Source organism: Corvus cornix, chromosome 4A (genome assembly GCF_000738735.6).
Source record: "Corvus cornix cornix isolate S_Up_H32 chromosome 4A, ASM73873v5, whole genome shotgun sequence".
In the NCBI taxonomy this organism is placed as follows: domain Eukaryota; kingdom Metazoa; phylum Chordata; class Aves; order Passeriformes; family Corvidae; genus Corvus; species Corvus cornix.
The window spans coordinates 19546575-19559496 of record NC_047058.1 but is presented as its reverse complement, the minus strand read 5'-3'; the positions used below and the strand labels follow the sequence as shown (position 1 = coordinate 19559496).

Below are 12922 nucleotides of genomic sequence, written 5' to 3'. Positions count from 1 at the left end.
AATTCTAATCCCAGCCCTGCTCTGGACAAGTTGCTTATTCCCAGCCCAGCTGGAAGCAGAGGTGCCAGCCCCAGGCCCTGAGCAGGGTCCCACCTGGTGTCACCCTGGCAGGGAGAGGGCTCGGACTGGCGGAGCAGCTCCTCCGGAGCATCCCCAGGTCTGTCCCAGGAACCAGAGCCGGACCTGCAGGGAGAAGGGGGATGGGATGGTCCCAGCAGGAAGCTCAGCAGGTGGAGAACACCAAGAAGCGTAAACATCAACCATGAGCTTTTCCTGGCTCCAATGGAACGTCTTTTCCTCCCTCCTGCTTAGCTCTGGAAATTTCCTGAAGGGCTGAGCTCCAAATCCAACCAACTCGTCCTTGTGTGAGGAAAGCAGCTGGGAGATCCCCGGCCTTTTGAGCCCACCCCCCTTTTCAAGGGCTGCTCCCAGAACTCGTCTGCAGGGCAGTGCCAGGTCAGAACACCCCCCACTCTAAAATGAAGGGGAAAAAGGGAATTTCCCACTTACTCTGGTGGGTAAAACCCATTCTTGGCTTCTGTGTGCTCAGGAAAACTGGAAAAGAGAGACACAGCTTGAGGAATGCTCTGCAGTGACTTTCCTGAGCATCTCACAAAGGACAGAGCAGTTCTACAAAGCCCAGATGCAATGGGTTTTTCCGTCAGGAAACATCCATTCCCAGATTCCAGCCAGCTCCAGAGCAGCATTTCATGGACTGTGCAGTGCCCAGGTCAGGAACCCCACAGGGACTCTACCTTCCATTCGTGGAAGCCCCGGTGGCCCTGGGGGCCTGCTCATCCCATGGCAACACCTCAGGCTTTTCCTTCAGAGCTTTGTCCCTAGAATAAGGGAAATCCCAGTGAAAATGGGGCCCGTCAGCATTTGTAGGGTATCATCCCAGAAAATCTGCTGATATTTAGTTGGGTGGGGAACAAAACGGGGTTAATCTCTCTATCAGGCCAAGCAGGGCCACATTCCCGAGCCCAGTGGGCAGATCAGGGATCATGGAACCATGGACCAACATCAGCAGGAGCCACCACCTGCCAAGGGCCAGCACAGCCCCTGGAGGTGGGACACTTGCAAGGAATGGCAGTGGGAGGCAAATGGAGCAGCAAAATGAAGTGAAATGTGGGGAGTGGAGTGTTCAGGGAGCGAGGCAGGGAGGAGAATCCCAGGGGGGTGAGGGAAGAGAGGAGAGCTCTGCCAGGCTGCAGCTCTGCCAGCAGATGATGCTCTGGGAGTGCAGCCCAGCCCGGGGCACACCAGGAGCTGCTGCTCCCGAGAGAATCCAGGGTCAGGCCTCGGTGCAGCAGCACGGATCAGCCCCTGCCCGTTCCTTACCCATCCCCAGGCTGGGACACTGCTTCCAAGGAGAATTTCCCATTCGGGGCCTGTCTGTCCTCACCATTCCTGCAGGGAAAACAGTGGGAGCATGAGGGAGGGGGAGGAGGAGCCGGGAGCTGCACAGGAAGGTGTTGGAAGTGAGCTATGAGCAGGGCAGGAATGAGGGAGAATCATCGGAGGAGCCCATGGAAGGGGCTGGATTTGGATTCCCAGCACAGAATGTTCCCTCCCGGACGCTTTTGCCCCTTCCCTGGATTCCCTGCATGGTGTTTGCTGTTCTGTGCTGCTCCGTGTCCTGGAGGATTTCGTGTCTGCAGGGAATCCCCGCAGGCAGAGCTGCTGCTGCAGGGCCTCCAGACCCACCTGATTTCAGCAGGAGTGGAGATTTCCCCCGAGGTTTCACTCGGGGATGGGGATGTTTGGCTCCTGCTGCCTGGTTTGGGGCTGTGAGAGAGGACAAAGGACAAAGCTGTCATTCCTGGTCAAACCAGCTCCAACTGCAGCTGCCCAATGTGCCCTGCATGGAATGGGACTGGAGAAGGTGGGAATGAATCATCACTCTTCTCAATCCATTCACTGACAAAGTCCTCTTATCAGAAGCAAGTTTTAAATTAAAAGCACTGATTTTGCCAGGAATTGCCACTTTCTGCAGTGACACACCAACAGAAGCACCAGGACAAGGGCAGCAGCCAAAGTGCTGTTTGCAGTGAGAACTATTCCACCTTTTTTATACTCCAGGCATGGATTCAGTCAAAAACATCAGAAAACAACTGAAAATTATTCCCTTGCACCTGTTTGGCAAGAAAGAGTTCAGCTGGATGGGGCTTGGAGCAACCTGGGATAGTGGAAGGTGTCCCTGCCCACAGAGGGTGGCACTGGATGGGCTTTAAATCCAGGGGCAGCCACAGCTTCTCTGGGAAGTCTCCTCTGCCAACCCTCCACGTGTGGCTGTGTTTGGACAGCCAATAAATGCACTTATCCCCAAGCTGGTGAAGCCCTGGAACCAGGCATCCCACCCCAAGGAATGGATACCTGCTGCTGTCCGGTGAAATCCTGGATGAACCCGGCACAGCTGGACTCCTCCTCTGCTGTCCTTCCTCCTCTTCTATCTCAATTCTTTCCACAGCGAAAAAGAGACAAATGTCACATGGTTTCCTCTTTTCTGTAGCTTTCCAGGCAGTTTATCCCCATTTTCCCCCACCCTGTTTCCCCTGGAGCAGGAATTTCCTGCTCCTCCTGCTCCCTGTGCTCCTGCTGAGCATCCCAAGGGACTGAACACAGCCAGGCATTTTTGCTCACACAGCATCAGGTGAGTTCTTGGATTCCAGAGGGAGCCCTGGGCTCCTTTCCCCATCCCACTGACAGCCTGAGGAGGGAGATGCCTGAGGAGCATCCTCCTGGAGCAGCTGCCCGGGAAACAGGATGGCTGTGACTGAGTCTCTGCAGTTTCAGCTTGCCCATAACCCAAAGCACCATCAGGATTGTATTCCCAGTGTTTTCAACACTGTTTCTCCCAGAACAACCCCAGCGGGATCCAACCCCCAGCATCCCTTTTCGAGGAATTGTTCTTCCTCTGCCGTGAAACTCCTGGGATCTGCTGTCCCAGCCTGGCACAGGCACCCAGCCCCAGCAGTGCTTCCCGAGCTCCAGCTCCTACCTCTTGGCAAACAGGGGTGGGAATTCCTGGGTCGGGCTGCTGTGGAGGAAGGATTAAGGAGCAGTTAAAGGATTGGAGGGAAGGACTCGCCTTGGGCAGGGGCAGAGCCCGCCAGGACCCTGCCCCACGTGTGCAAGGTCCCGTCACCCCGTGGGCTGAGCTGAGACCGGGGTCTCACACCTGGGCAAATTCCCAATGAAATAACACAACAAAACTGCAGAGAGCAGCTTAAGAACTGAGGCTGAAAACTGGGCTCTGCATCGCCTCAGGGAATTAGGGACTCCCACAGTTTTTCTTTTCCGGAAATTCCATCCCTCTCAATAAGGAAGGCTTGGAGGATTTCCCCAGCTCTGCAGACACCTGCAGGTATCATGGAATGGTTTGGGTTGGAAGGACCTTAAAGATCTTCCTGCCCTACCCCCTGCCCTGGGCAGGGACACCTCCCACTGTCCCAGGCTGCTCCAAGCCCCAATGTCCAGCCTGGCCTTGAGCACTGCCAGGGATCCAGGGGCAGCCCCAGCTGCTCTGGGCACCCTGTGCCAGGGCCTGCCCACCCTCCCAGGGAACAATTCCCTCCCACTATCCATCCAGCCCTGCCCTCTGGCACTGGGAAGCCATTCCCTGTGTCCTGTCCCTCCATGCCTTGTCCCCAGTCCCTCTCCAGCTCTCCTGGAGCCCCTTTAGGCTCTGGAAGGGGCTCTGAGCTCTCCCTGGACCCTTCTCCAGGTGAGCACCCCCAGCTCTCCCAACCTTCCCTTGTAGGGGAGGAGCTCCAGCCCTGGGAGCATCTTTGTGGCCTATCCTCAGCTGCTGTGTTGGAGAGTTTCCCTTCCCCTGCGCCCCCTCGAGCAGCCCTTCCCTGGCTCCTGTGCCATCCCCACCCCCTGGACACTCACCCGTTGCTCTTCTTGGCCGCGGACAGGACGTAGGCACGCTCCCGGCCGGCAGAGCGCCGCAGGACGTTGTTGGCAGCCTCCGTCCTGGAAGGGAGGGAGGGAAGGGGTCACATCCTGCTCATCCCAATACTCCCTGCTGGCTGGAGCCGTGGACAGGCTGGGGCTAACCCTGACAGAGCTCCTGCGCTCTGGGGAGCAGATTTCATGGAATGGTTGAGGTTGGAAAAGACCTTTGAGGTGATCCAGTCCAGCCATCAACCAGCACCATGGTCACCACTGAGCCATGGCCTCAAGTGCCACAGCCACAGGATGGGGACTCCACCACTGCCCGGGGCAGCTGTGCCAGGGCTGGACAATCCATTGCAGACCTGGACTGGTGCAATATTGGGTTCCATGCACAGAAAAACGGGACATGGGCTCTGTGGCTGACACACTCCATGGAGTGTCTGCACCGGCCTTGGTACCACCCACTGTCCCAAGGGAGAGGGCAAATCCCTGGAAGGGCCTGGGACACTGCCAGGGATCCAGGGGCAGCCACAGCTGCTCTGGGCACCCTGTGCCAGGGCCTCACACCCTCCCAGGGAACAATTCCTTCCCAATCTCCCATCCAGCCCTGCCCTCTGGCACTGGGAAGCCACTCCCTGTGTCCTGTCCCTCCAGCCCACATCCCAAATCCCTCTCCAGCTCTTTAGTGGTTGGACCCCATGGGACAGTGACCAAGATTTCCTTTGTACAAATCTTGTGGCTGAGGAAAAGGGTCCTCAGAAACCCCATGAGATGCAACGAGGCTGCAGCCAGAGAGAGCAGACCTGTTGCTGTCCCTGTCCTGTGCCCCATCCCTGGCAGTGCCCAAGGGTTGGACACTGGGGCTTGGAGCACCCTGGGATACTGGGAGGTGTCTCTGCCCATGGCAGGGGTGGGGCTGGATGAGCTTTGAGGTCTCTTCCACCCAACCATTCCAGGATGATTCCCGATAGGAGAAGGACAGCCCTGCCTGGATCTGGCGTCGGGTGCCAGTCCTGGAGTGATCCCGGCTCCGAGGGCACCCACAGGGGGGGAGCTGGGCTCCTCCCTCCCGGCTGTTTGTGCATCTCCATCCTTCCCCATGGACACGGGGCAGCCCGTGGATTCCACGGCCCTTCCCAGCTGCCGGGTTAATTGGGCCGCGCTGTCAGGCTGCATCACGTCAGGATTTTAATGACGCTTTGTCGGCAGCGCGGTGGCCCGTGGGCAGAGCCAGGCTCGGAGCAGCGAGAGCTGTGATTGTCCTTGGATTGCCACCAGCCCTGCTCCATGCCCGCATCCACCAACCCCCCAGGATGGAGCAGCCTGGCTGGGGCGAGGCCCCTTGTGACTGTCCCTGCAGCAGCACGGAGCCACCTCCAGGCCTCACCTCTTCTTATGCTCATCCGGGGAAAAAGGCACATCCTCCTCATCGCCATCCACGGATTTCTGCCGGACGTTGTACGGAGCCCTGCCATGGGGAGGGAGGGAAGGGAGAGCCGGGGTCAGGGAATTGCTGCCGTGGCTGGGGCAGAGGCAGCAGGAACACAAGTGAATCCAAGGGAATGGTTCAGACCCTGGGAAACACCTGCATTTCCCAGTGGGGTGCACGTGTCCCTGTAGGATTTTTTTCCTTAGTCCAGGGGTTAAGCCCAGAGACCCCAACCCCATTTCGGATCAGAGCCACAGGCTGGGACATGAAAAGCTGGGCAGGGAATGCCCACAGTGCTGTTCTGCCAAGGGATCCCCCTTTCCCCAGGCTTCAGGAATGCTCCAAACCCAGCTCTCAGGCTGCACCCTCCATTCCTGGCTGGTGATAAAATCCCCTCCTACAAAGGCCGCTATCAGTTCCAGGAGCACCTCCCGGCCCACAGAGCCCTGGGAACCACTGGAGTTTCTGGTGGAAGCTCTGGAAGCTCCAGGAGGAGCTCCAGGAGGAACCGCTCCCTTCGCACACTCACAGCTTCTTGTAGTCCTCTGTGGTCATCCTGTATCCGGAGGGGGAGCGGCTCTGTCCCTTCAGGAACGTGCTGAGGGGACACAAACCACACCTGGGAATGTGACCTTCCATCCCTCCCCTCCTCCTGCCCCAGGGGAGCTCCACAGGAAGGGGGAAAACAGGGTCACCCCAAATATCCCCACTGTGATTGCAGGGAATGCTGTCCAATTCAAGGGCAGCATTTGCCTCCTTTTTAGGATTTAGGGCTGGGATTTAGGGTCTGCTTTGCTTCCCCACGGCCACTGGGAGTCGTTGGAGCCAATATGGACACACCCTTCTGTGGGATGGAGCTGCTCCATCCCGGGATCAGCGAGGGGGAAGGGAGGAGACACCTTGGGGCATCATCCTTCTTCCCAGGGGGAAAATGGGGTTACAAAGGGTTTCACTTGAGATGCTACAGAGCCCCTACAGAATCCCAGGAGGGTTTGGGTGGGAAGGGACCTTAAAGGTCACCCCATCCCACCCCCTGCCATGGGCAGGGACACCTTCCACTATCCCAGGGTGCTCCAACCTGTCCTGGAACACTCCCAGGGATGGGGCACAACTTCTCTGGGCCCCTGCTCAGATCAGAGCCATGCTTAGATCTGACTTGTTAGAACCAAATGTAAGTGCCTTGCACAAGACAGGTTGAAAAACCCCCACAAAAATCCCACTAAACCCATCAAAATTTAGCGTTCCAGCTTTGCAAGGTTTCCCTGGGATTTTCCCTCCCAAATTAACTCCAAGCCCATGGGTGCTTTCAGAGCCAGCTGTGGAGAGGAAAACACGGAGTTTGATGCCTCTCTTTTCCTGTGTCTGTAAAATGGACAGCAACGTCTTCCAGCATTTTGTAAGGATTTAGGGGAGCTCTGGAAGCCCATGAGCACCAGCCAAAGCAAGAGGAGGGCTGGAAATGAGGGTTTGAAATCTCCTTTCATGAAGGGGGAGGAGGAGGAGCAGAAGGAGGAGGCACACACGTACTTTTTCTGTGCTTGATTGGGAGGTGAAGAATCCGTCACAGATGAGCTCTTATCGATGGTCCTGGTGAACACCCCCCTGGGGAGGGAAGGGGCATCTTAAATTTTGGGTTGGAAAACGTTTGGAGCAAAGTTCAAACCACTGGTGAAACAGCAGGACTGGCTCTTCACCCTGAGCATCGGGATGTTCCCAGCCAGTAGAACCTGAGAGGGAATCTTTTTCCTGCTCGTTGCTCCTGATCCAGTTCTCCTCCCCCTGCAGCCCAAATCTCTCCCACTCCACACCCACCTGATGAGGTATCCGGACTGGGGCTTGGAGGCAGAGGACCTGTGCCAAGAACAGACATCAGTAAGTTAAAAAACACGGGAAAAACAACAGCAGCAGCACCAGGACTGAAGGGGAATGTCCACGTGGATGTCAAATCAAAAATCCAGCTAAGCAGGCCTGGAGGGATCCCACAGCTGGATTGACCCTGGAGGGATGTTTTAAAATCAATAATCGACAGAACAAGCTCTATGAAAGGTTTTTTATAGAAAAAGTGAATTTTAGAGCGAGCCAATTAAAATTAGCCCTGCTGGCAGTGTTCTCTGGCTCCAGATTAACTCCCCAGGTTGGTGGCACGGAAGGGGGAAATCAGAGGTGATAGAGATCCCGATTATTTTATCACTGGAGAACAGCAGCTCCACTCCAACTCCTCTGAGGGAGCATTCCCAGGAAGGGAGCACAGCGTGGCTCCTCTGGAGAGCACTGTCTGACAAGCAGTGGGAAGAGCTGGCACAGGGAAAGGGAAGCAGGAAAGGACTCACAGGAGAGGGCAGAGCTCTCACACAGGGCCAGGCCCTTCCCAAGAGTTTGATATTTCAGGATATTCCTACAAACTCCTGAGTTCCTGGAGACCCCTCGTGCTCTGAGCCAAATTCAGCCCCAGCCAGGGCTCCCCCTGCCCCGAGCTTGGAGCACCGAGGGGTTGCAGCAGCACAGGAGCTGGTGCCCCATCCCAGCCTTGTGGGATCACGGGCTCATCATTCCCCTGGATTAAAGACACCCCTCCATCCCGCTGCACCCCTCAGGAGCCAATCCATGCTCCCCCCAAGGTGAGACATTGTTGTGAGCAGGGCTGAGGAGGGGACACACCGAGAGCTTGCACCGACCCCCGGAGCCAGCACAGCAGGGAAGGAGCAGGATGGGCCCCTGGAATTACCTGTCCTGCTGGGGAGCAGCGGGTTTGGGGGCCAGGGATCCCCCACCAGCCTGTCCAGACCTGAGGGAACAGGAAACACAAGGACCTGGTTAACTGAGGAACTTGCTGAACATGGCTGTGATGGGTTTGGAGAGGGAGGGAAGAGAAGATGGATTTGGGATTGGGTTTGTTTCCAAGGAAAGAGGAGCTGGAGCAGACTGTGTTCCCTGGCACAGGGCCCCGTGTGACATCCAGGAGCTGTTTGATCTCCTGCCTCTTCCACCCTGAACTCCCTCCCACCCAGGCCTGCCCTGAGTTTGTCACTCTGAGATGCTGAAGCACAATCTGGCTCCACAAAACTTTGGAGCTCTCCTGTACTTCCAACCTGTTGGTGCTGCTGAATTCCCAGCTCCAGGAGAAGACATTTGCCCAAGCCTCTTCCCACCCTGCATTTATCAGAAACAAACAGGAGCAGCACGGGGCACCACGGGGCACCACGGGGACCCCAAAACCTGTCCCAGCACATCCTGTGCAGCTGGAGACCGGAGTGCCCAGAGAACCCAGAGCTCCAGGAGCGTTTGGACAATGCCCTCGGGCACAGGGTGGGATTGCCGGGGTGTCTGTGCAGGGCCAGGGGGTGGATCAGTGAGCCGGGTTCCTTCCAGCTCAGGGAATTCTGATGAGGGAAAGGGAAGGAGAAGGGAATGTTCCTGTGGCCACACTTACTGGGGGCTGCTCTTCTCCTCGTCCGAGTCAGAGTTGTGGTGCTGGATCCAGCTCTTGTCCCCTCGCAGCGTGGTGCGAACCTTCATCTGCCGGATGATCCTGCGGCGATCCTCGTCCGTGGGCGGGATCAGCCCTCCTGGGAGAGCAGGGAGAGGGAGGGAAGGACGCACGGATCAGCGGGGCAGAAGGGATCTATCCCAGCATGGAGCTCTCTCCTCTCTGTCAGAGACCCCGACACTGAGTGGGACTTTCACCAGCTCTGATGGAGGATGGAGACGTGGCCATCCAGACCTCAGGATCAGCTTATCCCTCTGGACCACAGAGGGCCAGGCAGTGTTTTCACACCTCAGTGAAACAGCTCCCTGGTGGCCTGTCCCAGCAGGGACATTCCAGCACATCCAGCTGGGCAGAGGAAACAGAGGAAAACCAGGACTTACCTTTGGTGACACCCAGGGACATCATGGTCTCAGCAGCACCTTCCCCTTCTGCGACTGCTCCAAGCCAAGAAGCCCTGGAAGAAATGGAAAAGGGGATAAACAAAATATGAGTTGTGGTATAAAACCTTGGCAGGTGTGTGGGGAGGAGAGCACAGCCACGGTGCCCAGAGGATGGGGAGACTCTGTCCTTGTACCACAGCTGGGATTGCTCCTCACCCGTGAACCTGCAGCATCAAGGACAGGGAAAATCAAATCCAGCCATGCCAGAGGTGATTTTCCAGCTCAGGGAGGAAAGTGGTGCAGGAGATCTTGCAAAAGTGCCCAGAGCTACTCAGGTGGGCCAGGCCTTCTGGAGTCTACAGAACTCCAAGGTTCCTGGAACATCCTTGGGATTTGTGTCAGGTGGGATGAGAAGGAGCCAGGTTAATTCAGCACCTGGGTATGTTTGTCAGAAATGGTTCTGTTCTGTTTTCACTCCTAATTTTTTCATGGAAGCTGCGGGATGAGCTTTTGTTTTGGAGAAGAAAATCAGGCATTGAACCCCAGAATGGTTTGGGTTGCATGGGACCTTAAATCTCATCCAGTTCCAAACCCTTCCACGGCAGGGACACCTTCCAGCTTTTACCACCCCCAGTCTTCCCTTGCCAAAACCCTCTCCTGGATTCTGGAATGACTCTGCCAGCCAGTAATGAAAGGCCCAACCCTATTTGGGAGGACCCAAAATTAGGTTGTTCTTTCCTGCTGGTGGGCCTGTCCCTGCAGTATTCCCGGGAAGCCACACGCCCGGGAGGAATGCTGGGTGCTGATCTCACGGCATTGCTGCTTGGCAAAGCCTTCTCCCCTGCCTTGTCTCAGCCAGGGATCTGCCCACTGCTCATCCCCTCCTCTTCCCATCTGATCCCAAACAATTCCCCAAGGCTCCCCTCCCTCTGCAAGCATTCCCAAGCATTGCACCCATCCCTGTGCAATCCGAACACACAACAGCCAGCTGGTATTCCAATATTCCTTCTGATATTTGGAATCATCTGTGATTCATGGTCCAGCTCATGTCTGTGGTACAACAAACCCCTCATCCTGCGTGCTGGATAAATGCAACTGGTACTCAGCTTCGGATACCAGCCTCTGGGATGGAGCACTGGGATCAGGCAGCAGGAGATCTGTAAAAATGGTTCATTCCCACTGACAAAGCATCCACCATGAGCCACCCAGCACAAGAAATAAACATCCTGTCTGCACAGGAGCAAAATCCTGTCAGAGCATATCCTGAGACTGCACCCTTCCAGTGGAGCTGCTGCCTGAATCCAGGTAACTAACCCCAAATCCCTGTTCCCAAAGGCATGGAGCACCAGCCAGACAACACACACAGGCTGTTCCCACCTCTGGGAAGCCCTGGGGTTCATGGGCAGCTTTGCTGAGAGCCAGAGATGCCCTGGTTTGGGGTCAAGCCCGGCTGCAGCAGGAAGGGCACGGTGCTCCCACTGAGGACACTCCGGAGCTCCTCGTCCCTGAGGAAAGCCATTCCAAGCTATTTAATGAGGAAAGCGATTCCAGGCTATTTAATGAGGAAAAGGGAGCTGGAACCTTGTTTGGATGCCAATGTTCAGGTGCTCTGGGGCAGAGCCCAGCTCAGCTCTCCCTCCGCACGCTCGGGGCTCCGTGGGGTCCCTGCCCTGCCTCGGCCTTTCTGTGCCCTGGAGTTTTAAAGCAGCTCCAACACCACAAACTTCTCTCTTGTGCCCAGCAGGGAGCGATCCCTATGGATCACAGCCCGTGGGATGAACGAGGGAGCGCCCAAGGCTACGGAGCTGCCGCCGTGGCCCTGGAGGGGGTGAGCTGTCCCTGCCCTCTCATCCCATCCCCTGAGGAGAGCAGGCACAGCCACACCAACCCTTCCCTAATAAATTCTTCAAGTGCCTGAAATCAGCAGCCCATTCCTTAATTGGGAAGGATCCTGCTTTCCATGGAAAGCGCTTAAGGAGCTGTAATTACCCTGCAGGAGATGAAACATTTGCTGCTCCTTCAAAGCTGACTGGAGCTCCTCTTCCCTGCCAGCCACCCTCCTTTTTGATGGCTCAACTGGGACTTTTAAATGTTAATAACAAGCTTTCAGCCTGCTGCTTGTAGGGCACTCAGGGTAATGGCCCCTTTGTGCCTAATAGCACCTTGCTCTCTGTGTGTTTTGGGGATGAGCTGGATCCCACGTTGGATCCAGTTCTGAGGACTGAAGGAATGCCCAGGGAAAGGGAAGCGGAGCTGCTTTGATCCCATAAATCCAGCTTTCCTGGGAGCACCGCGGGAGCCTTCAGAGTCCTGAACTGTCCCCGCAGCCAGGCCAGCCACTGAGTCCAGCTTCCAGCACTCCTGCTCCCAGGGTTTTGCTTCCTGGCCCTGGGATGGGCTGTCCCAAGCTCCACAGCTCCACTCTCCCTTTTCCATGCTGATCCCTCGTCCTGCACAGCGATGCTCTGCACCTGCAAAGGCTCTCCCAGCGGGACCCTTTTGGGACAGGAACCCCCAGGTCCCACTGCTGCAGTCCCTTGGTGGCACTGGAGGACCTTGAAGGTCCCTTCCAACCTCGATGACTCTGTGATTCCTGGACAAGGAGTAAAACTCTGGGTGCCTCACCCAAAGGTCATCCACAGATACCAGCTTGTGCCCTCACCAGGGTTATTTCCCTCAGCCCAAAGCCCATGTGGGATCTGAAGGGATCTGAAGTGATCCCGTCCTGCATGTGATGATCCAGGCCCTGCAGTGATCCCGTCCTGCCCATGGTGATCCAGGCCCCGTGGGGATCCTGTCCTGCCCACGGGGATCCCGTCCTGCCCACGGGGATCCCGTCCTGCCCACGGGGATCCAGGCCCCGTGGGGATCCTGTCCTGCCCACGGGGATCCTGTCCTGCCCACGGGGATCCCGTCCTGCCCACGGGGATCCCGTCCCCGTGGGGATCCCATTCTGCCGTGATCCAAGTCCCACCCAAGGTGATCCAGCAGCAGCTCCAGGCTCTGCTCCTGCTGGCTGAGCCTGTGCCAGAGCTCTCCATGGAGCTCTCCGTGCTCCCCCTGCCCCTGGCCACCAGCACAGAACTCGTTTCCCCCAGGAGCTGGGCACTAATGGAGGACTTGGCCGGTGACCCGAAGGCCCTTGGCTGCAAACAGGACCCAGGGCAGTCATGCGGAAAAATCTCCTGGTTTGAGGATAATTGATGCCTGTTCTGACCTTCACAAGCCTCAAATTAAAATGTATTTAAAGCCTGCAAGAGGTCTGAACCTCCTTCCTTGGAGCCTCCTAAAGCCTGCTGAGAGTTTTGGCCTCCAGCCCTCCCTCCAGGCCAGGTCCCCGCTCCCGTGTGGAAGGTGGGGATTTGATGTGACCCTCAGCAGCTCGAGCCCAGCTTCTGGAAACACACGGGAAGGAGAGCAGGGCGAAAGGCTTTTCCTTTTTCCTTTAGCACACATTTCCTGCCCCAGCAGCAGTTTCCCAGCTGCGGGATGGCTGATCCAGACCACAGCACTGCCTCCCGGCAGGGCACAGAGTCGAATTTCCCTGCACCAGCCAGAGCACACAATGCAAACCTTGTCCCTGCTCTGCTGCCACCTGACACCTGATCTGCTGAGAAGGGACAGCACCGAGCTGGAACGAACCCTGCCAGACCCACGCTAACCCCTGCCAGACCCACGCTAACCCCTGCCAGACCCACGCTAACCCCTGCCACCATCCCGCTC

At 56.9% G+C, this 12922-nt stretch overlaps 1 protein-coding gene across 8 annotated transcripts in view; it reads right to left on the bottom strand.

The window, feature by feature from the left end:
* Window positions 1–12922, bottom strand: part of ZNF185 (zinc finger protein 185 with LIM domain) — a 29479-nt gene that overhangs the window by 13532 nt on the left and 3025 nt on the right. For 4 of the 8 annotated variants that reach the window (XM_039572155.1, XM_039572163.1, XM_039572156.1 and 1 more), the window contains exons 1-16: window positions 9416–9447; window positions 9200–9273; window positions 8763–8898; window positions 8058–8117; window positions 7145–7183; window positions 6860–6934; window positions 5862–5930; window positions 5291–5371; window positions 3898–3981; window positions 3002–3040; window positions 2377–2460; window positions 1708–1788; window positions 1342–1410; window positions 756–839; window positions 511–555; window positions 94–183 (exon numbers count right to left, since the gene is read on the bottom strand). In XM_039572155.1, coding sequence (XP_039428089.1) covers window positions 94–183; window positions 511–555; window positions 756–839; window positions 1342–1410; window positions 1708–1788; window positions 2377–2460; window positions 3002–3040; window positions 3898–3981; window positions 5291–5371; window positions 5862–5930; window positions 6860–6934; window positions 7145–7183; window positions 8058–8117; window positions 8763–8898; window positions 9200–9273; window positions 9416–9432 — 1127 coding nt within the window. In that variant the 5' untranslated portion in view covers window positions 9433–9447. Of the gene's footprint in view, window positions 1–93; window positions 184–510; window positions 556–755; window positions 840–1341; window positions 1411–1707; window positions 1789–2376; window positions 2461–3001; window positions 3041–3897; window positions 3982–5290; window positions 5372–5861; window positions 5931–6859; window positions 6935–7144; window positions 7184–8057; window positions 8118–8762; window positions 8899–9199; window positions 9274–9415; window positions 9448–12922 lie in introns of those variants that run through there. The other 4 variants (XM_039572161.1, XM_039572160.1, XM_039572158.1 and 1 more) reach the window with 3 other exon arrangements.